The following is a 27994-nucleotide window of genomic DNA, read 5'->3' as shown; positions in this document are numbered from 1 at the left end:
TTCCACCACGGGGAAAAACGAGGGGGGGGAAAAAAAAACCCCAAAAAACCGGGAAAAGACAGGAAAAAAAAAAAACAAAAACCAAAAAAACCCAAACCCAGAGGAAACACCAGCGAAAATTCCCGGTTGGGAAATCGGGAAAATCCCCCCGGAATTCCAATCCCCCCCCAAACCCGCAGCTCCCTGAAAGATTTTATTGCACTTAAGAAAGAAAAGCGACCCCGGGAATTTCCCTGGGAATTCCGGGAATTTTTTGGGAATTCCGGGCCGGGAGATCCCCGTGGGAATCGCTGGATTTCCCCTCCCCCAACACCTCTGGAATTTTGGGGTGATCGAGGAATTCCAGCCCCTCCCTCTCCCCCTTTTCCACCTTCCCCGTTTTCCCGGGAATTCTGCGGCTGGTGATAAACAGAGATGGGAAAAATGGGGGAAAGAACGGGGAAAAAATGGGAAAAAAAAAACAGAAAAAAAGAGGGAAAAATCGGGAAAAAATTCCCAAAGAAACCAAAGCCACCGGAAAGGGAAATTAAAAATAAATAAAGCGTGGGGGCCGCGGGAGCAGCCGGTCCCGGGGGTTTTTAGGGACGGAATTCCCAAATTTCGGCCGGATCCCGCCGGGAATGGCCCCGGGAATTGCCAGGAAAACCGAGCCCCGCCTCCTGCCCCGCCCCTGGCAGGCGGGAAAAAGTCCGGAAAAATCGGGAAAAGAAGTCGGGAAAAAAAAAAAAATTCCGGTTTTGTTGTTTTTGTGTTTCGTGTTTTTTGTTTCTTTCTTTTTTTCCCAAGCAAAAGTCCCGAAATTCCCGAGGTTTGGTTGGAATCTTGTGCGGAGTCGGGGAGGGGAAAAGCTCCGGAGCCTCCCCTGCAGGACCTGTGGGGAGAGCAGGGCTGGAAGTGCCGAAATTCCGGGAAAATTCCCGGAGATTCCTGGAAAAATTCCTGGAAAAACTCCTGGAAAAATTCCCGGAAAATTCCCAGAAATTGCCGTAAAAATTCCCAGAAAAATTCCCAGAAATTCCAGGAAAAATTCCCAGAAATTCCTGGAAAAATTCCCTGAAAATCCCAGAAAATTCCCAGAAATTCCCAGGAAATTCCTGGAAACTCCCACAAAATCTCAGGAAATTCCCAGAAAAATTCCCAGAAAATCCCAGAAAATTCCTGGAAAATTCTGGAAAAATTCCCAGAAAAGTCCCGGAAAAATTCCTGGAAAATTCCCAGGAAATCCCACAAAATTCCCGGAAAATTGCCAGAAATTCCATGAAAAAATTCCCGGGAAATTCCCGGAAAAATTCCCAGGAAACTCCTGGAAAAATTCCCGCAAAAAATTCCTGGAAAATTCCCGGGAAATTCACAGAAATTCCCGGAAAATTCCCAGAAAATCCTGGAAAATTCCCAGAAAATCCCAGGAAAGCTGCCGGAAATTCCAGGATTTCCGCAGAAATTGCGGGATTTTTCCCAGGCATTGGGGGTTTTGGGAATTCGGGGTTCGGGCTCTCACCTGCGCTCAGAGCGGCTCCGGCGCCGTGTCCTGGCTGGCCTCGAGGAGCAGCTCCTGCAGCTCCTGCTCGTTCCTGGCGCAGCTCAGCTCTGCGGGACCCAGCGCGGAACGTTCCGGAAGCGCCCGCAACGCCCGGACGGGAATTCCGGACTTTCCCGCTGCTTTTCCCAGTTTTTCCCATTCCCAACCCAGGAATTTGGGATTTTCCTGCTGCTTTTCCCAGTTTTTCCCATTCCCACCCCAAAGATTTGGGATTTTCCTGCTGCTTTTCCCAGTTTTTCCCATTCCCAACCCAGGAATTTGGGATTTTCCCCCTCCTTTCCCAGTTTTCCACCCCGATTCCTGCTCCTTTCCTGTTTATTATCCCCAATTCCCACTGCTTTTCCCAGTTTTTCCCATTCCCAACCCAGGAATTTGGGATTTTCCTGCTGCTTTTCCCAGTTTTTCCCATTCCTAACCCAGGAATTTGGGATTTTCCTGCTGCTTTTCCCAGTTTTCCACCCCAATTCCAGCTTCTTTCCCACTTTTTCCTCTTCCCAACCTAAGGATTTGGGATTTTCCCCCTCCTTTCCCAGTTTTCCACCCCGATTCCTGCTCCTTTCCTGTTTATTATCCCCAATTCCCACTGCTTTTCCCAGTTTTTCCCATTCCTAACCCAGGAATTTGGGATTTTCCTGCTCCTTTCCCAGTTTTTCCCATTCCCACCCCAAAGATTTGGGATTTCCCCCCTCCTTTCCCACTTCTTCCAGCTCTTTTCCCACTTTTCCACCCTGATTCCTGCTCCTTTCCTGTTTATTATCCCCAATTCCCACTGCTTTTCCCAGTTTTTCCCATTCCCACCCCAAAGATTTGGGATTTTCCCGCTGCTTTTCCCAGTTTTTCCCATTCCCAACCCAGGAATTCGGGATTTTCCTCCTCCTTTCCCAGTTTTTCCTACTCCCAACCCAATGATTTGGTATTTTTCTGCTCCTTTCCCAGTTTTTCCTGCTGCTTTTCCCAGTTTTCCACCCCGATTCCTGCTCCTTTCCTGTTTGTTACCCCCAATTCCCACTGCTTTTCCCAGTTTTTCACTCCAATTCCCAGTTTTTCCTCTTCCCAATGCAAGGATTTGGGATTTTCCCGCACCTTTCCCAATTTTTCCTCCTCCTAATCCATGGATTTGGGATTTTCCCAGTCCTTTCCAAATTTCTCCTCTTCCCAACCCAGGAATTTGGGCTTTTCCTGCTGCTTTTCCCAGTTTCCCACCCCAATTCCTGCTCCTTTCCTGTTTATTTACCCCAATTCCCACTGCTTTTCCCAGTTTTTCCTATTCCCATCCCAAGGATTTCGGATTTTCCTGCTCCTTTCCCACTTTTTCCCACTCCCAGACCAAAGATTTGGGATTTCCCCCTCCTTTCCCAATTCTTCCAGCTCTTTTCCCACTTTTTCACCAAAATTCCCGCTCCTTTCCCATTTATTTACCCCAATTCCTGCTGCATTCCCAGTTTTTCCTCTTCCCAACCCAAGAATTTGGGATTTTCTCACTCCTTTCCCAGTTTTTCCCATTCCCATCCCTAAGATTTGAGATTTTCCTGCTCCTTTCCCACTTTTTCCAGACATTTCCCCACTTTTTCACCCTAATTCCTGCTCCTTTCCCAGTTTTTTCTCTTCCCAGACAGGAATTTGGGATTCTCCCAGTTTTTCCCATTCCCAACCCAAGAATTTGGGATTTTCCCGCTCCTTTCCCAGTTTTTCCTACTCCCAGACCAAAGACTTGGGATTTTCCTGATCTCTTTCCTGGCTTTTCCTATTGCCAACCCAAGGATTTGGGATTTTTCCACTCCTTTCCCAGTTTTTCCCACCCCCAACCCAATGATTTGGTATTTTTCTGCTCCTTTCCCAGTTTTTCCTGCTGCTTTTCCCAGTTTTCCACCCCAATTCCTGCTCCTTTCCTGTTTATTTACCCCAATTCCTGCTGCATTCCCAGTTTTTCACTCCGATTCTCACTTTTTCCTCTTCCCAGCCCAGGGATTTGGGATTTTTCTGCTTCTTCCCCACTTCTTCACCCCAATTCCTGCTCCTTTCCTGTTTATTTACTGCAATTCCTGCTGCGTTCCCAGTTTTTCCTGTTTCCAATCCAAGGATTTGGGATTTTCCAGCTCTTTTCCCAGTTTTCCACCCCAATTCCTGCTCCTTTCCCACTTTTTCCTACTCCCAGCCCAGGGATTTGGGATTTTTCTGCTCCTTTCCCAGTTTTCCACCCCAATTCCTGCTCCTTTCCTGTTCATTTACCCCAATTCCTGCTGCGTTCCCAGTTTTTCCTGTTTCCAATCCAAGGATTTGGGATTTTCCTGCTGCTTTTCCCAGTTTCCCACCCCAATTCCTGCTCCTTTCCTGTTCATTTACCCCAATTCCAGCCGTTTTCTCACTTTTTCACCCCGATTCCAAACTCCTGGGAATGCCTCCATCCCAGGAACGCCCTCTGGAATTTGGGATCTCAAAACCCCCAGAATTCCAGGATCCCTGAACTCCTGGGACGTCTCGAGCCTGGGAACGCCCTCAGGAATTTGGGAATTTCAGATCTCAGAACCTTCTGGAATTTGGGGTCCCTGAAGTCCCAGGAATGTCCCGAGCCCGGGAACGCCCTCTGGAATTTGGGAATTTGAGGATCTCGGAACCTTCTGGAATCTGGGATCCCAGAACTCCCCGGAACGCCCTGAGCTCAGGAACTCCCTCTGGAATTTGGGATCTCAGAACCCCCCAGAAATTCGGGATCCCGGAACTCCTGGGAATCTCCCGAGCCCGGGAACTCCCTCTGGAATTTGGGATCTCAGAACCTTCTGGGAATGCCCCAACCCCAGGAACAGCCGCAAGAATTTGGGAATTTGGGATCCCAGAACTCCCGGGAATGCCCCAGTCTCAGGAACGCCCTCTGAAATTTGGGATCCCAGAACCCCCAGAAATTTGGGATCCCAGAACTCCCGGGAATGCCCCAATCCCGGGAACACCCTCAGGAATGTGGGGAATTGGGGAATTTGGGATCCCAGAACTCCCGGGAGTGCCCCAATCCCGGGAACACCCTCAGGAATTTGGGAATTTGGGAATTTTGGGAATCTCACCGTGCTCTGCCGCGCACATTCCCGATTTGCCGTCGCCCTCCGGGCCCGGCTCCGGCAGCGCCCGGGCGAAATCGGCCTTGAGGCCGTTGGGAAGCGGCGAATCCCGGGAGGGGCTCCCGCACGGAATTCCCTCGGAGGCGCCCGCCCGGCGCGGCCGCGGATCGGGAACGGGGCCGGGTCCGATGGGGATGGACCCGGATCCAACGGGAACGGGGCTGGGTACGACGGGAACGGACCCGGATCCATCGGGAACGGCTCCAAATCCATCAGGAATGGATCCAGATCTGACAGGAACGGGGCTGGGTCCAACGGGAACGGGGCTGGGTCCGACGGGAACGGCTCCAAATCCATCGGGAACGGACCCAGATCCCACAGGAACAGCTCCAAATCCATCGGGAACAACCCCAGATCCATCAGGAACAGACCCAGATGCCGCAGGAATGGCTCCAAATCCATCGGAAATGGCTCCAAATCCATCAGGAACGGTCCCAGATCCAACGGGAATGGGGCTGGATCCAATGGGAGCAAGCCTGGATCCAATGGGAACGGCTCCAAATCCATCGGGAGCGACCCCAGATCCACCAGGAACAATGGGAACACCTCCAGATCCATCGGGAACACCTCCAGATCCATCAGGAACAGCTCCAAATCCATCAGGAACAACCCCAGATCCATCAGGAACAACCCCAGATCCATCAGGAACAATGGGAACACCTCCAGATCCATCGGGAACAGCTCCAAATCCATCGGGAACAACCCCAGATCCATCAGGAACGGTCCCAGATCTGATGGGAACGGCCCCAGATCCATCGGGAACTACCCCGGATCCATCAGGAGTTGTCCCAGATCCATCAGAAATTGTCCCAAATCCATCAGGAACGGCTCCGGATCCATGGGAAGCAGCTCCAGATCCATCAGGAACGGCGCTGGATCCAACGGGAACAACCCTGGATCCATCAGGAGCAACCCCAGATCCGTCTGGCATGAGCCTGGATCCATCAGGAACAGCTCCAGATCCATCAGGAACAACCAAAGATCCATCAGGAACAGCTCCAGATCCATCAGGAACAACCAAAGATCCATCAGGAACAGCCCCAGATCCTTCAGGAACAGCTCCAGATCCATCAGGAACAGCCCCAGACCCTTCAGGAACAGTCTCAAATCCATCGGGAACGGCCCTGGATCCATCGGGAATTGCCCCAGATCCACCAGGAGCAGCTCCAGATCCCTTGGGAGCATCTCCAGATCCCTCAGGAACAGTCCCAGCTCCCTTTGGAACGACCCCGGATCCTTCCGGAACGTTCTCCACCCGCGTCACCACGAAGACCTTGCGGCCCCTGCCGGGGCTGGAGACGGAAATCCTGCGCTCGCCGTTCCCCAGGGAATTCCCGGAACTCCCGGAACATTCCACGACCTCCCTCGAGCCCTTCCCATCCTCCTCCTCCTCCTCCTCCTCGGTGTCCGAGCTGGAATCCCCGGCCGGGGCCGCGTTGCCGTTCTCCTCCGGCCCGGGGGAGGCGCCCTCGGGGATTTCGGGAAGAATTTCGGGAATTTCTTCGGGAATTTCTTCGGGAATTTCTTCGGGAATTGCGGGGTCGCCGCCGGAGATGTCGGCCATGGAGGCCGAGTGCTGGAGCTGCTGCTGCTCCTGCTCCTCCTTCTCCTTGGCCAGGATGAAATTGCGCTTGCAGCCGTTCTGGATCTCGGCCAGCAGCGCCTTCTGCGTCTCCAGGAAGCTCTTCACCTGCCGGGGAGAATTCGGGAATGGCGGGAAAAGCCCTGGGAATGGCGGGAAAATCCTTGGGAATGGCGGGAAAATCCCCCGGGAATGGCGGGAAAATCCCCCGGGAAATTCCCCCGGGAATGGCGGGAAAATCCCATGGGAATTCATGGCGGGAAAATCCCTTGGGAATTCCCTCGGGAATGGTGGGAAAATCCCTCCGGAATTCCCTCAGGAAAGGCGGGAAAATCCTCCAGGAATGGCGGGAAAATCCCTGGGAATGGCGGGAAAATCCCCCGGGAATGACGGGAAAATCCCCCAGGAATTCCCTCGGGAATGGCGGGAAAATCCCATGGGAATTCATGGTGGGAAAATCCCTTGGCAATTCCCTTGGGAATGGTGGGAAAGTCCCTCCGGAATTCCCTCAGGAATGGTGGGAAAATCCCCCGGGAATGGCGGGAAAATCCCATGGGAATCCCCCTGGGAATGGTGGGAAAATCCCCTGGGAATGGCGGGAAAATCCCTCGGGAATTTCCTCAGGAATGGCAGGAAAATCCCCAGGAAATTCCCTCGGGAACGGCGGGAAAATCTCGAGAATTCCCTCGGGAATAGAGGGAGAGGAGTCGGGGATTTTTTGGTCATTTCCTGGGAATTCCTGGGATTTTTTTGGCTAATTCCCGGGATTTTTTGGGGAATTCAGTGGATTTTCTGGGAATTCTGGGACACTCACAGGCTCCTTCTTGGCCTCAAGGTCAAACCCCAAACCCCCAAACCCCCAAACTCCCAAATCGCAGACCCCAAACCCCAACACTTCACGCCCCATCTCCCGCTCCAGGAATGCCACAGAACCGCGGGGCTTTTTTTGGCTAATTCCCGGGATTTTTTGGGGAATTCCGTGGATTTTCTGGGAATTCTGGGACACTCACGGCCTCCTTCTTGGGCTTGGGGTCAAACCCCAAACCCCCAAACTCCCAAATCGCAGACCCCAAACCCCAACACTTCACGCCCCATCTCCCGCTCCAGGAATGCCCCAGAACCGCGGGGATTTTTGGGAATTCCCGGGATTTTTTGGGGAATTCCGTGGATTTTCTGGGAATTCTGGGACACTCACGGGCTCCTTCTTGGCCTCAAGGTCAAACCCCAAACCCCCAAAACCTCCAAATCCCAAATCGCAGACCCCAAACCCCAACACTTCACGCCCCATCTCCCGCTCCAGGAATGCCACAGAACCGCGGGGTTTTTTTTGCCAATTCCCGGGATTTTTTGGGGAATTCCGTGGATTTTCTGGGAATTCTGGGACACTCACGGCCTCCTTCTTGGCCTCAAGGTCAAACCCCAAACCCCCAAACTGCAAACCCCAAACCCCAACACTTCACGCCCCATCTCCCGCTCCAGGAATGCCACAGAACCGCGGGGTTTTTTTTTGCCAATTCCCGGGATTTTTTGGGGAATTCCGTGGATTTTCTGGGAATTCTGGGACACTCACGGGCTCCTTCTTGGGCTCGCGGTCGAGGTCGAGGCGCAGCAGGGAGTGGTTGACGCGCAGGGCGAGCGACAGCGCCATCAGCCCCCCGGTCTTGATGTCGTTCTCGCGCAGGTCCAGGCGCAGCAGCCGCGGGCTCTCGGCCACGAACTCGGCCACGGCCACGGCCCCTGAACGGGGGCAAATACAGACAGGGAATTGGGGGAAAATCTGGGAATTTGGGGGAAAAAAGGCTGGGAATTTGGGGGAGAAATTTCGGAAATTTGGGGGAAAATTTGGGGGGAGAAATTTAGGAAATTTGGGGAAAAAAATCTGGGAATTTGGGGGGAGAAATTTCGGAAATTTAGGGGAAAAAAACTGGGAATTTGGGGGAAAAAAGCCTGGGAATTTGGGGGGAGAAATTTCAGAAATTTGGGGGAAAAAATCTGGGAATTTGGGGGAAAAAAGCCTGGGAATTTGGGGGGAGAAATTTCGGAAATTAGGGGGAAAAAATCTGGGAATTTGGGGGAAAAAAGCCTGGGAATTTGGGGGGAGAAATTTCGGAAATTTGGGGGAAAAAAGCCTGGGAATTTGGGGAGAGAAATTTCAGAAATTTGGGGGAAAAAATCTGGGAATTTGGGGGAAAAAAGCCTGGGAATTTGGGGGGAGAAATTTCGGAAATTTGGGGGAAAAAGTCTGGGAATTTGGGGGGGAAAATCCCAGGAATTTGGGGGGAAAAACTCCCAGGAATTTGGGGGAAAAATTCCTGGGAATTCTGGGGATTTGGGGGAGAAAATCCCAGGAAATTGGGATGGAAATCTGGGGACTGGGGGGAATTCTGGGAATGTGGGGGAAAAATCCCAGCAAATCCTGAGGATCTGGGGGGGAAATCCCGGGAAATCCCAGGAAATTGGGGGGAAATCAGGGAAATTTGGAAGAGATTCCGGCTCAAATTGAACTTCTCCATTCCCATCCCAACTTTCCCAACCCTACCCCAACTTTCCCATCTCAACTTCTCCAAAGCCATCCCAACTTTCCCAATCCCATCCCAATTCCCCAATCCCATCCCAACTTTCCCATCCCACCTCTCCCATCCCCATCCCAATTTCCCAACCCAACTTTCTCAAACCCAACCCAACTTCTCCAAACCCATCCCAACTTTTCCATCTCAACGTTTCCAAGCCCATCCCAACTTTCCCAATCCCATCCCAACTTTCCCATCCCAATTTCCCAATCCCACCCCAATTTCCCATCCTGGTTTCCCAATCCCATCCCAACTTGCCCATCCCGATTTCCCAAGTCCAACCTGGATTTCCCAATCCCATCCCAATTTCCCATCCCAATTTCCCATCCCGTTTCCCAAGCCCATCCCAACTTTCCCATCCCGCTTTCCCAATCCCATCCCGGCTTCCTGAGCCCATCCCAATTTCCCATCCCAATTTCCCATCCCAATTTCCCAATCCCATCCCAATTTCCCATCCCGGTTTCCCAATTTCCCATCCCAGTTTCCCGAGCCCATCCCAACTTTCCCATCCCGGTTTCCCAATCCCATCCTGGTTTCCCAATCCCATCCCAATTTCCCATCCTAATTTCCCATCCCAATTTCCCAATCCCATCCCAATTTCCCATCCCGGTTTCCCAATCCCATCCCAATTTCCCATCCCGATTTCCCAAGTCCAACCTGGATTTCCCAATCCCATCCCGGTTTCCCAATCCCATCCCAATTTCCCAATCCCATCCCAATTTCCCATCCCAATTTCCCAATCCAACCCCAATTTCCCATCCTGGTTTCCCAATCCCATCCCGATTTCCCAATCCCATCCCAATTTCCCAATCCCATCCCAATTTCCCATCCCGGTTTCCCAATTTCCCATCCCGGTTTCCCAATTTCCCATCCCGGTTTCCCGAGCCCATCCCGGCACCTTCGCAGGTGAGTTTGGTGCAGGCCAGCCCCAGGCGCAGCACGGAGCGGTTCCCGATCAATCCGTTCTTCAGGTTCCGCACGCCCTCGTTCCCCACCGCGTTGTGGCCCAGGTTCAGCGTCTCCAGGCTCTGCGTGTGCGGCTGCAGAACGGGGAAAAACGCGGCAATATTCATGGGAAAATCCAGGGAAAATGCATGGGAAAATCCATGCAAAAATCCCTGGGAAAATCCACGGGAATCCCAGGAACATCCATGGGAAAATCCATGGAAAACCCACGGGGATTCAAGGGAAAATCCATGGGAAAATCCATGGGAAAAATCCATGAATCCACAGGGATTCGTGGGAAAATTCATGGGAAAATCCATGATAAAATAGATGGGAATATCCATGGGAATTTCCATGGGAAAATCCATGCAAAATTCCCTGGAAAAATCCATGGGAATCCAAGGAAAATCCATGGGAAAATCCAAGGAATATCCATGGGAAGATTCAGGGAAAATCAGGAAAATCCATGGGGATTCAAGGGAAAATCCATGGGAAATTTCATGAGGATCTGGGGAAAATCCATGGGAATATCCATGGGAAAATTCATGGGAAAATCCATGGGAATATCCATGGGAAAATCCATGGGAATATCCATGGGAAAATCCATGGGAATATCCATGGAAAAGCCATGGAAGTTCCTCACGCCCTCGTTCCCCACCGCGCTGTGGCCCGGGTTCAGCGTCTCCAGGCTCCGCGTGTGCGGCTGCAAAATGGGAAAATCCAGGGAAAATCCATGGGAAATCCATGGGAAAATCCATGGGAAAATCCATGGGAAAATCCCTGGGAAAATCCATGGGAAAATCCAAGGAATATCCATGGGAATATCCAAGGAACATCCAAGGGAAAATTCAGGGAAAATCCACGGGAAACCCATGGAAAAGCCATGGGAAAATCCAGAGAAAATTCATGGGAAAATCCATGGAAAACACACGGGGATCCATGGGAAAATCCATGGGATAATCCATGGGAAAATCCATGGGAAAATCCATAAATCCACAGCAATTTGTGGGAAAATGCATGGGAAAATACGTGGGAATATCCATGGAAAAGCCATGGGAAAATCCATGGAAAAATCCATGGAAAAATCCACACGAAATTTCATGAGGATCTAGGGAATATCCATGGGAAAATCCATGGGAATCCCAGCAAAATCCATGGGAAAATCCATGGGAAAATTCAGGGAAAATCCGTGGGAATCCATGGAAAAGCCATGGGAAAATCCAGAGAAAATTCATGGGGATCCATGGGAAAATCCATGGGAATATCCATGCAAAAATCTCTGGGAAAATCCATGGGAATCCCAGGAAAATCCAGAGAAAATTCATGGGAACGCCCGTGGGAATCCATGGGGAAATCCAAGGAAAATCCATGGAAAAATCCAAGGGAAAGCCTTGGAAAAAACACGGGAAAGCCATGCAAAAATCCATGGGAAAATCCAGAGAAAATTCATGAAGAAATCCATGGGAAAATCCAGAGAAAATTCCTGGGAATTGTCCATGGAAAAGCCATGGGAAAATCCAGAGAAAATTCATGGAAAAATCCATGGGAAATTTCATGAGGATCTAGGGAAATCCATGGGAATATCCATGGGAAAACCCATGCAAAAATCCCTGGGAAAATCCATGGGAATCCCAGGAAAATCCATGGGAAAATTCAGGGAAAATCCATGGAAAAGCCACAGGGATTCCTGGGAAAATCCATGGGAAAATCCGTGGGAAAATCCGTGGGAAAATCCGTGGGAAAATCTGTGGGAATCCCAGGAAAATCCAAGGGAAAATCCAAGGAATGTCCATGAAAAAGCCATGGGAAAATCCATGGGAATATCTATGGGAAATTCATGGGAAAATCCAGAGAAAATTAATGGGAACATCCATGGGAATCCATGGGGAAATCCATGCGAAAATCTGTGGGAATATCCATGGAAAATTCATGGGAAAATCCATGGAAAACACATGGGGATTCATGGGAAAATACGTGGGAATATCCCTGGGAAAATCCCTGGGAAAATCCATGGGAATCCCAGGAAAATCCATGGGAAAATCCAGAGAAAAATCATGGGAACGTCCATGGGAATATCCATGGGAAAACTCAGAGAAAAGCCATGGAAAAATCCAGGGAAAATCCATGAGAAAAGCCATGGGGATTCATGGGAAAATCCATGGGAAATCCATGGGAATCCATGGGGAAACCCAGGGAAAATCAGTGGAAAACCCATGAAAATCCATGGAAATCAATGGAAAATCCATGGAAATCAATGGAAAATGAAGGAAAATCTGTGGAAAATTCACAGAAATCAATGAAAAATCCACAGAAAACCCAAGGAAAATCCATGGAAAATCCATGGAAAAACAATGGAAAACCCAAGGAAAACCCAAGGAAAATCCACAGAAAATCCACGGAAAACCCGAGGAAAACCAATGGAAACCAAGGAATACCCATGGAAAATCAATGGAAATCAAAAAAAACCCATGGAAAATCAATGGAAACCAATGAAAATTGATGGAAAACCAATGGAAATCAATGGAAAACCCAAGGAAAATCCACAGAAAATCCATGGAAAACCCATGGAAAACCAATGGAAACCAAAGAAAATCCATGGAAATCAGTGGAAAATCAATGGAAACCAAAAAAAATCAATGGAAAATCAGTGAAGCCCAATGGAAAACCACAGAAAATCCATGGAAAAGCCATGGAAAATGCATGGAAAACCCATGGAAACCAATGAAAATCCATGGAAAATCAATGGAAATTAATAAAAAACCCAAGGAAAATTGATGAAAATCCGTGGAAAACCCATGGAAAATCCATGGGAAATCAATAAAAATCCCTGGAAATCCATTGAAAACCAATAGAAACCCAAGAAAAACCTGTGGAAAATCCATGGAAAATGATGGAAAATCCATGGAAAATCGATGGAAACCAATAAAAATCTCAAGGAAAACCAATGGAAACCAATGGAAAACCAAAGAAAATCCATGGAAAATCCATGGGAACCAATGAAAGTTGATGGAAAATCCATGTAAATTGATAGAAAACCAATAGAAAACCACGGAAAACCCATGGAAATTAATGGAGAACCAATGAAAATCCACGGAAAACCCGTGGAAAATCTATGGAAAACCCAAGCAAAATCAATGAAAACCAAGGAAAATCCACAGAAAGCCATGGAAAATCCATGGAAATCAGTGGAAAATCCATGGAAACCAATAAAAATCCATAGAAAACCCATGGAAAACTGATGGAAAATCCATAGAAAACCCATGGAAAACCAATGGAAAATCCATAGAAAACCCATGGAAAACTAATGGAAAATCCATAGAAAACCCATGGAAAACTGATGGAAAATCCATAGAAAACCCATGGAAAACTAATGGAAAATCCATAGAAAACCCATGGAAAACCAACGGAAAATCCATAGAAAACCCATGGAAAACCAATGGAAAATCCATAGAAAACCCATGGAAAACTGATGGAAAATCCATAGGAAACCCATGGAAAACCGACGGAAAATCCATAGAAAACCCATGGAAAACTAACGGAAAATTCATAGAAAACCCATGGAAAACCAACAAAAATCTACAGAAAACCAATGGAAAACCAACAAAAATCAAGGGAAAATCCATAGAAAACCCATGGGAAACCAATGGAAAACCAATAAAAATCAAGGGAAAACCCAAGGAAAATCCACAGAAAACCAACGGAAAACCAAAGGAAACGAAAGAAAATCCATGGAAAACCAACAGAAAGCCCCGGAAATCCACAGATCACCACCAAGCAAATCAGCATTTTCCCGGAACTGCGGGGACGCTCACCAGGGTCATGCCCAGGTAGGCCATGCCGGCGTGGCTCAGCTGGTTGTTCCACAGCACCAACGTCACCAGGCCCCGGCGCTGCTCCCGCAGCCCCTCGCAGATGTAGGCCAGGCCTGGAAACGGGAAAAAACGGGGAAAAAACGGGAAATCGGGCGTTAGGCCAGGCCTGGGTAATCCTGGGGTTAGGCCAGGCCTGGAAACGGGAAAAAACGGGGAAAAAACGGGAAATCGGGAGTTAGGCCAGGCCTGGGTAATCCTGGGGTTAGGCCAGGCCTGGAAACGGGAAAAAACGGGGAAAAAACGGGAAATCGGGGCTTAGACCAGGCAGGGTAATCCTGGGGTTAGGCCAGGCCTGGAAAAAGGGGAAGAAACGGGGAAAAAACGGGAAATCGGGGCTTAGACCAGGCAGGGTAATCCTGGGGTTAGGCCAGGCCTGGAAAAAGGGGAAGAAACGGGGAAAAAACGGGAAATCGGGGCTTAGACCGGGCCTGGGTAACCCTGGGGTTAGGCCAGGCCTGGGAAACGGGGGAAAAACAGGAAATTCCTGGGAAATTGGGAGTTAGACTGGGCCTGGATAATCCTGGGATTAGGCCAGGCCTGGAAAACAGGGAAAAAACGGGAAATTGGGAGTTAGACCAGGCCTGGGTAATCCTGGGGATAGGCCAGGCCTGGAAACGGGAAAAAACGGGGAAAAAATGGGAAATTGGGGCTTAGACCGGGCCTGGGTAATCCTGGGGTTAGGCCAGGCCTGGAAAAAGGGGAAGAAACGGGGAAAAAACGGGAAATTGGGAGTTAGGCCAGGCCTGGGTAACCCTGGGGTTAGGCCAGGCCTGGGAAACGGGAAAAAACAGGAAATTCCTGGGAAATTGGGAGTTAGACCGGGCCTGGGTAACCCTGGGGATAGGCCAGGCCTGGAAAACGGGAAAAAACGGGGAAAAAACAGGGAAAAAACGGGAAATCGGGGCTTAGACCGGGCAGGGTAATCCTGGGGTTAGGCCAGGCCTGGAAAATGGGGAAAAAATGGGGAAAAAACGGGAAATTGGGGCTTAGACCGGGCCTGGGTAACCCTGGGGTTAGGCCAGGCCTGGAAACGGGAAAAAACGGGGAAAAAACGGGAAATTGGGAGTTAGACCAGGCCTGGGTAATCCTGGGGATAGGCCAGGCCTGGAAACGGGAAAAAACGGGGAAAAAATGGGAAATTGGGGCTTAGACTAGGCCTGGGTAATCCTGGGATTAGGCCAGGCCTGGGAAATGGGAAAAAACGGGAAATTGGGAGTTAGGTCAGGCTTGGAAATGTGGGAATAACTGGGAAATCGGGAGTTAGGCCGGGCCTGGGTAACCCTGGGATTAGGCCAGGCCTGGGAAATGGGGAATAACCGGGAATCAGGACTTAGGTCAGGTTTGGAGAAGTGGGAATAACCAGGAAATCAGGGCTTAGACCAGGCCGGGATAATCCTGGGGTTAGGCCAGGCCTGGAAAAAAGGGAAAAACCTGGAAATTGAGAGTTAGGCCAGGCCTGGAAACAGGGAATAACCGGGAAATTCCCGGGAAATTGGGAGTTAGACCGGGTCTGGATAATCCTGGGATTAGGTCAGGCCGGGAAAATGGGGAATAACCGGGAAATCGGGGTTTAGACCAGGCCTGGATAATCCTGGGACTAGGCCAGGCCTGGAAAACAGGGAATAACTGGGAAATTCCTGGGAAATCGGGAGTTAGGCCGGGCCTGGATAATCCTGGGACTAGGCCAGGCCTGGAAAAGTGGGAATAGCTGGCAAATCCCAGGAAATCGAGACTTAGGGCAGGCCTGGAAAATCAGCAATCAGAGATTCCCAAAGCCATTCCCACCATTCCAAACCCCATCCCCAGATCCCATTCCCACACTCCCAAGCCCCGCTCCCATTATTCCCACCGGAATCCATGAGGTGGCTGTTGCACAGCCATTCCCACATTCCCACACCCCAGAATTCCCAAAATTCCCGTTTTTCCCAGGAATTCCCACCCGAGTCCATGAGGTGGCTGTTGCACAGCCATTCCCACATTCCCACACCCCAGAATTCCCAAAATTCCTGTTTTTCCCAGGAATTCCCACCCGAGTCCATGAGGTGGCTGTTGCACAGGTCCAGCCCCGTTCCCAAATCCCAGAATTCCCAGAATTCCTGTTATTCCCGGTTGGAATTCCCACATTTCCCACCCGGAATCCATGAGGTGGCTGTTGCACAGGTCCAGCCCCATTCCCACACCCCAGAATTCCTGTTTTTCCCAGCTGGAATTCCCACACTTCCCACCTGAGTCCATGAGGTGGCTGTTGCCCATTCCCAAACCCCAGAATTCCCAGAATTCCCAGATTTCTCACCAGAATCCATGAGGTGGTTGTTGCCCAGCCCCATTCCCACACCCCAGAATTCCCAGAATTCCCAAAATTCCCGTTTTTCCCACCGGAATCCATGAGGTGGCTGTTGCGCAGGTCCAGCCCTCTTCCCAAACCCCAGAATTCCCAAAATTCCCGTTTTTCCCTGGAATTCCCACCCGAGTCCATGAGGTGGTTGTTGCGCAGCCCCATTGCCACATTCCCACACCCCAGAATTCCCAAATTTCCCCAAAATTCCCGTTATTCCCACCCGAGTCCATGAGGTGGCTGTTGCCCAGCCTCATTCCCACATTCCCACACCCCAGAATTCCCAGAATTCCCAATATTCCCACCCGAGTCCATGAGGTGGCTGTTGCCCATTCCCTAACCCCAGAATTCCCAGAATTCCCAGATTTCTCACCAGAATCCATGAGGTGGCTGTTACCCAGCCCCATTCCCACACCCCAGAATTCCCAAAATTCCCGTTTTTCCTGTTATTCCCACCCGAGTCCATGAGGTGGTTGTTGCCCAGCCCCATTCCCACATTCCCACAGCCCAGAATTCCCAGAATTCCCATTTTTCCCACATTTCCCACCTGAGTCCATGAGGTGGTTGTTGCCCAGCCCTATTCCCAGACCCCAGAATTCCCAGAATTCCTGTTTTTCCTGGAATTCCCACCCGAGTCCATGAGGTGGTTGTTGTCCATTCCCACACCCCAGAATTCCCAGAATTCCCAAAATTCCCGATATTCCCACCCGAGTCCATGAGGTGGTTGTTGCGCAGGTCCAGGATCTGGATGCAGCCGTTGAACTTGAGCAGGTTCCCGAGCTGGGCCGAGTCCTGCAGCCCGTTCAGCTTGTTGTCAGCCAGGTACAGCTCCCGGAGGGTCACGTTCATCTTCAGCGCCGTGGCTGCGGGGAAAAATGAGAAAAAAATGGGAAAAATGGGAAAAAACAGGAAATAAATAACTGGGAATGAACTGGGAAATAACCATGAATGGGAAATGGGCAATGGGCAATGGGCACTGAGGTTGTTGTCAGCCAGGTACAGCTCCCGGAGGGTCACGTTCATCTTCAGCGCTGTGGCTGCGGGAAAAATGGGGAAAATTGAGAAAAAATGGGGAAAAAATGTGAAAAAACAGGAAATAAATAACTGGGAATGAACTGGGAATAGGGCAGGGAAATGGGCAATGGGCAATGGGCACTGAGGTTGTTGTCAGCCAGGTACAGCTCCCGAAGGGTCACGTTCATCTTCAGCGCCGTGGCTGCGGGAAAATGGGGAAAATTGAGAAAAAAATGGGAAAAAACAGGAAATAAATAACTGGGAATGAACTGGGAAATAACCATGAATGGGAAATGGGCAATGGGCAATGGGCACTGAGGTTGTTGTCAGCCAGGTACAGCTCCCGGAGGGTCACGTTCATCTTCAGCGCCGTGGCTGCGGGGAAATGGGGAAAATTGAGAAAAAAATGGGAAAAAACGGGAAATAAATAACTGGGAATTAACTGGGAAATGGGAAATGGGCAATGGGCAATGGGCACTGAGGTTGTTGTCAGCCAGGTACAGCTCCCGGAGGGTCACGTTCATCTTCAGCGCCGTGGCTGCGGGAAAATGGGGAAAATTGAGAAAAAAATGGGAAAAATGGGAAAAGACAGGAAATAAATAACTGGGAATGAACTGGGAAATAACCATGAATGGGAAATGGGCAATGGGCAATGGGCACTGAGGTTGTTGTCAGCCAGGTACAGCTCCCGAAGGGTCACGTTCATCTTCAGCGCTGTGGCTGGGGGGAAATGTGGAAAATGAGAAAAATAGGAAATAAATAACTGGGGATGAACTGGGAAATAACCAGGAAACAAGTGGGAAATTACGGGGAAATCACTGGGAAATAGGAAAGGGAAAGGGGAATGGGGAAAGCACTGGGAGAAGCAGCAGGAACAGCAGGAAAATGGGGGAGAAATGGGAAAAATGGGTGGGGAATGGGTGGGGAAATGGGAGAAAATCGATGGGAAATGAGGTGGGAAATGGGAGAAATGGGTGGGAAAATGGGAAAAAAAAATGGATGGAGAAACGGGAAAAAGCAATGGAAAATGGGAAAAAATAAATGGAAAAATGGGAAAAGAATGGATGAGAAAATGGATGGAAATGGGGGGTGGGAAAGGGGTGGGAAATGGATGGAAAAATGGATGGAAAAATGGATGGAAAAAATGGGAAAATTCCCAGCAGAAATTCCCAGTCCCTCCCAAACCCCTTTAACCCTTTCATCCCCAGCTCCCTCCCCTCTGGAATTCCCTGTCAATGCCCCCCACAGTGGGAATTCTGGGATTTGGGGAATTTTGGGAATTTTCAGGGATTTTTGTGTCTCTGACCGAGCAGCATGAGGGGCCTCCCGGACAGGGAGGTGTTCTCCAGGTGCAGAACCAAAAATGGGTGAGAAATGGGAAAAAAATGGGTGGGACATTGGATGGAAAATGGATGGAAAAATGGGAGAAATGGGTGGAAAAATGGGGAAAACGGGAAAGAAATGGGTGGCAAAATGGATGGAAAAAGGGGAAAAATTGATGGAAAACAGGGTGGAAAAGGGATGGAAAATGGGAGGGAAAAGTGATGAAAAATGGGAAAAAATGGATGGAAAAATGGATGACAATGGATTGAAAAACTGATGGAAAAATTGATCAGAAAATGGGAAGAAACAATGGAAAAATGGATGGAAAAATGGGAAAAACAGACGGAAAAAAGAGGAAAATCCCCAGCAGAAATTCCCAGCCCCTCCCTTCCCCCCTTCCCCCTCCCAAACCTCTTTAACCCTTTCATCCCCACCTCCCTCCAGGAGTCCCTGGAATCCCAGAATTCCAAAATCCCCCCCTGCCCCATCCCGGCTGGAATTCCAGGAATTTTCTGGAATTTTCAGGGGTTTTGTGTCTCTGACCGAGCAGCATGAGGGGCCTCCCGGACAGGGAGGTGTTCTCCAGGTGCAGAACCCAAAATGGGTGGGAAAACGGGTGGGAAATGGGTGGAAAATGAGGTGAAAATGGATGGAAATGGGTAGAAAAATGGATGGGAATGGGTGGGAAAATGTGAGAGAGAAATGGATGGAAAATGGATGGGAAATGGATGGGAATGGGTGGAAATTGAGTGGGAAAATGTGAGAGAGAAATGGATGAAAATGGATGGGAAAATGGATGGAAATGGGTGGGAAAATGTGAGAGAGAAATGGATGGAAAATGGATGGGAAAATGGATGGGAATGGGTGGAAATTGAGTGGGAAAATGTGAGAAATGGGTGGAAAATGGATGGAAAAACGGAATGAAAAATGGGGAAAAATGGATGGAAAAATGGGCAAAAAGCACAGAAAAATGGGAAAAAAACAGGGAAAATCCCCAGCAGGAGCTCCCAGTCCCTCCCTTCCCCCTTCCCCAGCCCTTTAACCCTTTCATCCCCACCCTTCCAGAATCCCCCTCAATCCCACCCCCAGCCCTATCCCAGCAGGAATTTGGGGGATTTGGGGGATTTTGGGGAATTTGGGGGATTTTTGGAGCCTGACCGAGCAGCATGAGGGGCCTCCCGGACAGGGAGGTGTTCTCCAGGTGCAGAACCACGAGGCTGCTGCTGATGCGCAGAGCGCGGGCGACCAACGGCGCCGAGGGCTCCAGCAGAGGCGTGTTCCGGGCATCCAGGTACTGCAGGCAGCTGGTCTGGGGAAATAAATGGATTTAAATTAAAAAAAATGGGGTTTGGGATCATTAAATGGGGTTTGGGATCATTAAATGGGGTTTGGGATCATTAAATGGGGTCTGGGATGGGTTCCGGGCGTCCAGGTACTGCAGGCAGCTGGTCTGGGGAAATAAATGGATTTAAATTTAAAAAAATGGGGTTTGGGATCATTAAATGGGGTTTGGGATCATTAAATGGGGTCTGGGATGGGTTCCGGGCGTCCAGGTACTGCAGGCAGCTGGTCTGGGGAGATAAATGGGGTTTTTATTAATTAAATGGGGTTTGGGATCATTAAATGGGGTTTGGGATCATTAAATGGGGTTTGGGATGGGTTCCGGGTGTCCAGGTACTGCAGGCAGCTGGTCTGAGGGGAAATAAATGGATTTAAATTAAAAATAGGGGATTTGGGATCAAAAAATTGGGTTTGGGATCATTAAATGGGGTTTGGGATCATTAAATGGGGTCTGGGATCATTAAATGGGGTTTGGGATCATTAAATGGGGTTTGGGATGGGTTCTGGGCATCCAGGTACTGCAGGCAGCTGGTCTGGGGAAATAAATGGGGTTTTGATTAATTAAATGGGGTCCGGGATCATTAAATGGGGTTTGGGATCATTAAATGGGGTCTGGGATCATTAAATGGGGTCTGGGATGGGTTCCGGGCGTCCAGGTACTGCAGGCAGCTGGTCTGAGGGGAAAAATAGGGATTTAGGATCAAAAAATGGTATTTGGGATCGATGAAATGGATTTGGGATCAATTATAGGGGATTTGGGATCGATGAAATGGATTTGGGATCAATGAAATGGATTTGGGATCAATTATAGGAGATTTGGGATCGATGAAATGGATTTGGGATCAATGAAATGGATTTGGGATCAATGAAATGGATTTGGGATCAATTATAGGGGATTTGGGATTGATGAATTGGGATTTGGGATCAATGAAATGGATTTGGGATCAATTATAGGGGATTTGGGATCGATGAAATGGGATTTGGAATCAATTATAGGGGATTTGGGATCAATTATAGGAGGTTTGGGATCAATGAAATGGATTTGGGATCAATTATAGGGGATTTGGGGTTGATGAAATGGGATTTGGGATCAATTATAGGGGATTTGGGATCAATGAAATGGATTTGGGATCGTTCAAACCCATCCAGGCACTGACAATTCCTAAAGAATTCCCCAAACTCCCCAACAGACAGACAGACAGACAGACAGACAATCCCAACCCCCCTGGAATTGCTGGGAGCGCCCCAAGGGAAATGAGGGGGATGGGAAAGAACCGGAAAATCGGGATCCCCTCATTTGCATAATTACCATAATTACCATAATTACCATAATGGGGTAATTGGGGTAATTGGGAGAACAACAATCCGCCCTTTGTTTGGGTAATTAACCCTTTGTTGGCACTAATTAGCCCAGGAAGGGCTTGGGTTCCACCTTTATTGGGAATGTTGGGAATTTGGGGAATTTCAGGGAATTTTGGGAATAATTCCCAGGAATTTTGGGAATTTCAGGAATAATTCCCAGGATTTTTGGGAAGCCTCACCTTCCTCATCATGTGCGCCGCTGCCTGCCAGCCCTGGGCTACAAAAACCCCCCAAAAATTGGGAAAAACTCAAGAATTTTGGTAAAAAACTCAGGAATTTTGGTTAAAAGCTCAGGAATTTTGGGAATTCCAGGGAATAATTCCAGGATTTTTGGGAATTTTGGGAATTCACACCTTCCTCATCATGTGAGCTGCTGCCTGCCAGCCCTGAGCTACAAAAACCCCCAGGAACACCAAAATTTTGGGAAAAAACTCAGGAATTTTGAGAAAAGCTCTGGAATTTTGGGATTTTTTTGGGAATTCCGAGAATGATTCCAGGAATTTTTGGGAATTCTCACCTTCCTCATCATGTGCGCCGCCGCCTGCCAGCCCTGAGCTACAAAAACCCCCCAAAATTTGGGAAAAACTTGAAAATTTTGGGAAAAAACTCGGGAATTTTGGGAAAAACTCCAGAATTTTGGGAATTCCAAGGAATAATTCCAGGAATTTTGGGAATTTTGGGAATTCACACCTTCCTCATCATGTGAGCCACCTCCTGCCAGCCCTGAGCTACAAAAACCCCCCCAAAATTTGGGAAAAGCTCCGGAATTTTGGGATTCTTTTGGGAAAAACTCGGGAATTTTGGGGTTTTTTTGGGAAAAACTCAGGAATTTTGGGGATTCCAGGGAATAATTGCAGGATTTTGGGAATTCTCACTTTCCTCATCATGTGCGCCGCCGCCTGCCAGCCCTGGGCTACAAAAACCCCCCAAAATTTGGGAAAAGCTCCGGAATTTGGGGATTTTTTTTGGGAAAAGCTCCGGAATTTTGGGATTTTTTTGGGGATTCCAGGGAACAATTCCAGGAATTTTTGGGAATTCTCACCTTCCTCATCATGTGCGCCGCCGCCTGCCAGCCGCGCGGCCCCAGGTGTTTGTTGGCGCCGATGTTGAGGTGCGTGGCCGACTCGTAGTACTCGATCATGTCAAACAGCGCCGAGGCACCCTGGCAACAGCAGGGAAAAGTCACGGGAAAATCATGGGGAAACCCTGGGGAAAAAGTCCTGGAAAAATCCCAGAAAAAGCCCGTAAAAATTTCCCCAAAAAAGTTTAAAAAAAATCCCGAAAATCCCCAAAAATTCCCGGAGTCCTTGGGGTGTCACTCACGTCCTCGTCCAGGCTGGTCTGCTCCAGGTCGAGCAGTTTGAACTGGAGCCGCTTGAAAATCTCCTCCATGGCCTCGCAGGAGCGGTAATCCAGCTTCTCTCCTGGAAAAATGGGAAATTTATGGCAAATTCATGGGAAAATCATGGCAAAATCATGGCAAAATCATGGGGAATTCATGGGAAAATCCCCAGAGATAATCCAGCTTCTCTCCTGGAAATCATGGGAATTCATGGGGAATTCATGGGGAATTCATGGCAAATTCATGGGGAATTCATGGGAAAATCCCCAGAGATAATCCAGCTTTTCTCCTGGAAATCATGGGAATTCATGGGGAATTCATGGAAAAATCATGGCAAAATCATGGGGAATTCATGGGAAATGCATGGGAAAATCATGGCAAAATCATGGGAAAATCATGGCAAAATCATGGGAAATGCATGGGAAAATCCCCAGAGATAATCCAGCTTTTCCCCTGGAAATCATGGGAATTCATGGGGAATTCATGGGGAATTCATGGGGAATTCCTGGGAAATCCCTGGGAAAATCCCCAGAAAGTCCTGAAATATTCCTGGAAAATGACTGGGAAAATCCCAAGGAATTCCTGAGAAATACCTGAGAAATTACCAAAAATTCCTGAGAAAATCCTGAGGAATTCTTGAGAAAAAAGTCTCAAAGGAATTCACAAAAATTCCTGGGGAATTCTTGAGGAAATCCTGAGAAATTCCTGGGAAATTCCTGAGGAAATCCTGAGCAATTCCAAAAAATTCCTGAAAAATTCCAGAGGAATTCCTGAGAAATTGCCCAGAAAGTCCTGAAAAGATCCTCAGAAATCCCTCAGGAATTGCCAAAAAAATCCCAAGAAATTCCTGAAAAATTCCTGAAAAAATCCTGAAAAATTCCTGAGAAATTCCCAAGAAATTTCCAAGGAACTCCTGAAAAAATCCCAAGAAATTTCTGAGAAATTCCCAACTGGAAAAAAGCTGGAAAAAGGATAAAAAATCTGGAAAAAAATGGGAATAAAATGGATAAAAAACCTGGAAAAAACGGGAATAAAATGGACTCACCCTTGAGATCCAAGCAGTCGATCCTGGGAGCCAAATCCTTGAATTCCTGCAAAACACAAAAAAAATGGGAATTTTTTTTGGAAAAATGGGAATTTTTTTTGGAAAACACAGGAAAAAATGGGATTTTGGGGGGAAAAAAGTGGGATTTTTTGGGGGGGATAAAAAGGGATTTTTGGGGGTAAAAATGGGATTTTTGGGAGAAAAAACAGAAAAAAAAAGGGATTTTTTTGGGGGGATAAAAAGGGATTTTTGGGGGTAATAAAAAGGATTTTTGGGGGGGCAAAGGGGATTTTTGGGAGAAAAAACACAGAAAAAATGGGATTTTTTTGGGGGGGAAATGGGATTTTTAGGAAAAAAAACAGAGGGAAAAATGGGACTTTGGGGGAAAAAAAGAGAATTTTTTGGGGAAAAAATGGGATTTTTTGGGGAAAAAACACAGAAAAAAATGGGATTTTTGGGGGAAAAAAAGAGAATTTTTTGGGGAAAAAATGGGATTTTTTGGGGAAAAAACACAGAAAAAAAATGGGATTTTTGGGGGGGGATACAAAGGGATTTTTGGGGGGAATGAATGGTATTTTTTGCAGGAAAAAGGGATTTTTTGGGGTTTGGAGAGAACCTGGATCTGCTTGAGCAGCTTGGGGCTCTGGCGGCAGTTGAGCTTGAGGCACGCCTGGCGGTACGCGGCCACGATCTCCTCCACCGTCACGTTCTGGGCTGCAGGGAAAATGCACAGCTGAGAGGGGGAAATGATGGAAAAATGGGAAAAAATGACGGGAAAATGGGAAAAAATGACGGAAAAATGGGAAAAAATGACGGAAAAATGGGGAAAAATGATGGAAAAATGGGGAAAAATGACGGAAAAATGGGGAAAATAGGGTGGAAAATGAGGGGGAAAAGGGGGAAAATGGTGGGAAAAAGGGGGGAAAAAGTGTGGGAAAATAGGGTGGAAAATGAGGGGAAAAGAGGGGGAAAATGAGGGGAAAAGGGGGAAAATAAGGAGGGAAAATGGGGAAAATAGGGTGGGAAAATAGGGTGGGAAATGAGGGGAAAAGGGGGGAAAATGAGGGGGGAAAGGGTGGGAAAAGGGGGGAAAATAAGATGGAAAAATATGGGAGAAAGGTGGAAAAAAGGAGGAAAAATGACAGAAAAATGGGGAAAATAGGGTGGAAAATGAGGGGGAAACAGTGGGAAAATGAGGGGGGAAAGGGGGGGAAAATGAAGGAAAAGGGTGGGAAAAGGGGGGGAAATAGGGGGGAAAAAGAGTGGGAAAATAGGGTGGAAAATGAGGGGAAAAGGGCAGGAAAAGGGATGGGGAAAGGGGGGAAAATAGGGGGGAAAAGGGGGGAAAAAGGGGGGGAAAAGAGTTGAGAAAATGAGGGGAAAATAGGGGGGAAAATGAGGGAAAAATGGTGGGAAAATGACGGGAAAAGGTGGAAAAAGAGTGGAAAATGAGGGGGAAAATGAGGGGAAAATGAGGGGAAAATGAGGGGAAAATGAGGGGAAAAAGGGGGAAAAATAGGGAGGGAAAATGGGGAAAATAGGGTGGGAAATTAGGGTGGAAAATGAGGGGAAAAGGGGGGAAAATAAGATGGAAAAATGAGGGGGAAAGGTGGAAAAAAGGGGGGAAAATGACAAAAAAATGGGGAAAATAGGGTGGAAAATGAGGGGGAAATGGTGGGAAAATGAGGGGGAAAAGGGTGGAAAAAAGGGAGGGAAAATGGGGAAAATAGGGTGGGAAAATGAGGGGAAAAGGGGGGAAAAATGAGGGGGAAAGGGGAAAAAAGGTGGGAAAATGAAAGAAAAGGAAGGGTGGGAAAGGGGGAGAAAAAGTAGATGGAAAAATGAGGGGAAAAAAGATGGAAAAGGGGGGGAAACGGAGGAAAAATGGGTGGGAAAATGAGGGAGAAAAGATGGAAAAAGAGGGGAAAAATGATGGGAAAATGAGGGGGAAAGGGGATGGAAAAGGGATAGGAAAGGGGGAAAAGGATGGGAAAACGAAGAAAAAAAATGGAAAATGAGGAAAAAAGAGATGAAAAAGGGGGGAAGGGGGAAAAGGAAAAAAAGATGGGAAAAGGTGGGAAAAAGGGGAAAAAAAGATGGACAAAAATGGTGGAAAATGAGGGAAAAGGGGTAAAAAGGGTGGAAAAGGGGCGGGAAAAGGGATGGGAAAGAACTGGGGAAAAAAAGGCTGGAAAGGGGAAAAAACAGGGTGGAAAATGATGGGGAAAGGGGAAAAAATGAAGGGAAAATAAAAGCTGGAAAAGGGAAAAAACCAGGATGGGAAATGGGTGGGAAAGGGGGAAAAAAGGGATGGAAAAGGGAGGGGAAAAGAGATGGAAAAGGGAAAAAAACAGGAGGGGAAAGAGGTGAAAAAAAGGGGGGAAATGGCAAAAAAAAAGATGGGAAAAGGTGGGAAAAGGGTAAAAAAAGGTGAGAAAAGAGGTGGGAAAGGGGAAAAAATAGGGATGGGAAAATAGGGGGATAAAAGGGTGGAAAGGGGGCTGGAAAATGGAATTTTGAGAGTTTTTGGGAAGGGAAGAATAAAGAGATTTTTCCCTTTTTTGGGATTTTTCCCAGCCCCTCTGGAGTTGGGATTTTGGGATCTCACCCAAAAATCTGAGAGGTTTTTGGGGAAAAAAAACACTGGGAAAAGGCTGGAACTGGATCCTGAAACGGATCCCAAGGAAATCAGGAATAATTCATGGGATCAGGAATAATTAATGAAATGAAATCAGGAATAATTAATGAATTCAGGAATAATTAATGACGATCCACAGCAGGAAACCTGAGCTGGAGCAGCAGGGGGGCAGCGCCAGGAGGGGGAAAAGTGGGAAAAAATCCTAAAATTCCTGTTGGGATCTCAAAAATCCTCTCAGGATCCCAAAATTCCTGTTTGGATCATAAAAATTCCTGATTTTGGAGCATTTTCGGGGTGGTTTTGGGGTATTTTTAGGGTATTTTTGGGGCATTTTAAAGACACCTTTAAGGCAATTTTAGGGCATTTTCAGGGTCGTTTTAGGGCATTTTTGGAGTGGTTTTGGAGGATTTTTGGGCTGATTTTGAGGCATTTTAGGGCTGGTTTTGGGGCTGTTTTCTGGATGTTTTCAGGCTGGTTTTGGGGATATTTGGGAGCATTTTCCAGGCTCTTTTAGGGCCATTTTCCAGCTGATTTTTGGGGTGCTTCAGGGGGATTTTGGGGCTGTTTTCACGCTGATTTTGGGGGTATTTCAGGGGCATTTGTCAGGCCATTTTCACACCAGTTTTTTGGGGTCTTTGAGGGGCATTTTTGGGCTGGTTTTTGGGGTGATTTGTGGAATTTTGGGGCTGTTTTAAGGCAGTTTTTGGGGTGGTTTTGGGGTATTATTTGGATAATTTTGGGGCTGTTTTCAGGCTGGTTTTGGGGTGATTTTGGGGTATTATTCAGGCTGTTTTTAGGAGTGGCTTGGGAATTATTTGGACTGTTTCCAAGCCGGTTTTGGGGTATTATTGGGACAATTTTCGGGCTCTTTTCAGGCTTTTTGAGCCATTCTGGGACTGTTCCCACGCCGCTTCCAAGCTCCCCCCTCCCTCCCTCAGCCGCCGTTCCTCATCCCCTCACGGTCCCCTCACGGTCCCCTCACGGTCCTGGCTGTCCCCTCACGGTTCCCGGTGTCCACTCACGGTCCTCGCTCTCCCCTCACGGTCCCCTCACGGTCCTGGCTGTCCCCTCAGGGTCCCCTCACGGTTCCCGCGGTCCCCTCAGCGTCCCCTCACGGTCCTCGCTCTCCCCTCACGGTCCCCTCACGGTCCCCGCTGTACCCTGACGGTTCCCGGTGTCCCCTCACCGGTCCCCGCTCTCCCCTCACGATTCCCGGTATCCCCTCACGGTCCCCGCATGGTCTTCTCACGGCTCCCGCTGCCCCCTCAGGGTCCCCTCACGGCCCCCGCTGTCCCCTCACGGCCCCCGCTGTCCCCTCACGGCCCCCGCTGTCCCCTCACGGCCCCCACTGTCTCCTCACGGTCCTCGCTGTCCCCTCATGGTCCTCGCTGTCCCCTCACGGCCCCCACTGTCTCCTCACGGTCCTCGCTGTCCCCTCATGGTCCTCGCTGTCCCCTCACGGCCCCCACTGTCTCCTCACGGTCCTCGCTGTCCCCTCATGGTCCCCCCTCAGTCCCCTCACGGTCCCCGCTGCCCCCTCACGGTCCCCGCTGTCCCTTCCCGGTCCTTTCCGGTCCCTTCTGCCCCCTCACCGTGTCTCCAGGGATCCTTGGGCTCCACAGCCCCGGACACGATGTCCTCGTCCGAGGGGAACGTGACCCGCTTGGCCCCGGGCCTCCCCCGCCCGTCCCCCGGTGAGGCCTCGGCGGCCGCCGGGGCCGCGTCCCCCGCCGCGGGCTCGGCCTCGTCCATGGCGGAGCTCTCGGTGCTTCAGGGCCGCCCGGGGGGCATCGCCCGCGGCCTCGGGGGCCGCCCCGCAGCGAGGGAGGCCCCGGCAGCGGCAGCGGCACCGGCAGCGGCACCGAGCGGAGCCGCCGCCGCCGCAACGGCCCCGCGCCACGGCCGCAACGGCCGCACTTTCGCCACGGCCGTGAGGGGAGATCCCGCCGAGATCGGGGCTCCGAGAAAAATCACC

At 49.1% G+C, this 27994-nt stretch overlaps 1 protein-coding gene across 1 annotated transcript; it reads right to left on the bottom strand.

Moving 5' to 3' along the window:
* Positions 1-56: 56 nt before the first annotated feature.
* On the bottom strand, positions 57-27897 carry PPP1R37 (protein phosphatase 1 regulatory subunit 37). Its single transcript, XM_058822862.1, has 13 exons — positions 27612-27897; positions 23998-24095; positions 23382-23427; positions 22318-22418; positions 22037-22156; positions 19450-19600; positions 16662-16817; positions 13560-13672; positions 9701-9842; positions 7803-7969; positions 4597-6340; positions 1499-1587; positions 57-871 (listed from the first exon to the last, which is right to left on the bottom strand). Exons 1-12 carry the CDS (start codon positions 27769-27771, stop codon positions 1505-1507), a joined length of 3081 nt encoding a protein of 1026 aa, XP_058678845.1. The 5' UTR covers positions 27772-27897; the 3' UTR covers positions 57-871; positions 1499-1504.
* Positions 27898-27994: the final 97 nt, after the last annotated feature.

The sequence above is a fragment of the Ammospiza caudacuta genome, chromosome 35 (genome assembly GCF_027887145.1).
Source record: "Ammospiza caudacuta isolate bAmmCau1 chromosome 35, bAmmCau1.pri, whole genome shotgun sequence".
NCBI lineage: Eukaryota > Metazoa > Chordata > Aves > Passeriformes > Passerellidae > Ammospiza > Ammospiza caudacuta.
The sequence above is the reverse complement of the archived record's forward strand: the minus strand, read 5'-3'. Positions and strand labels throughout refer to the sequence as shown.

Coding starts and splice junctions, on each gene's coding strand:
- PPP1R37 (XM_058822862.1), bottom strand. CDS start 27,771: ATGGACGAGGCCGAGCCCGCGGCGGGGGACGCGGCCCCGGCGGCCGCC. Junction 22,419..23,381: donor CGACTGCTTGGATCTCAAGG/GTGAGTCCATTT, acceptor CCATTTTTCCAG/GAGAGAAGCTGGATTACCGC. Junction 6,341..7,802: donor GCGAGCCCAAGAAGGAGCCC/GTGAGTGTCCCA, acceptor TCTCCCCGGCAG/GTGAAGAGCTTCCTGGAGAC.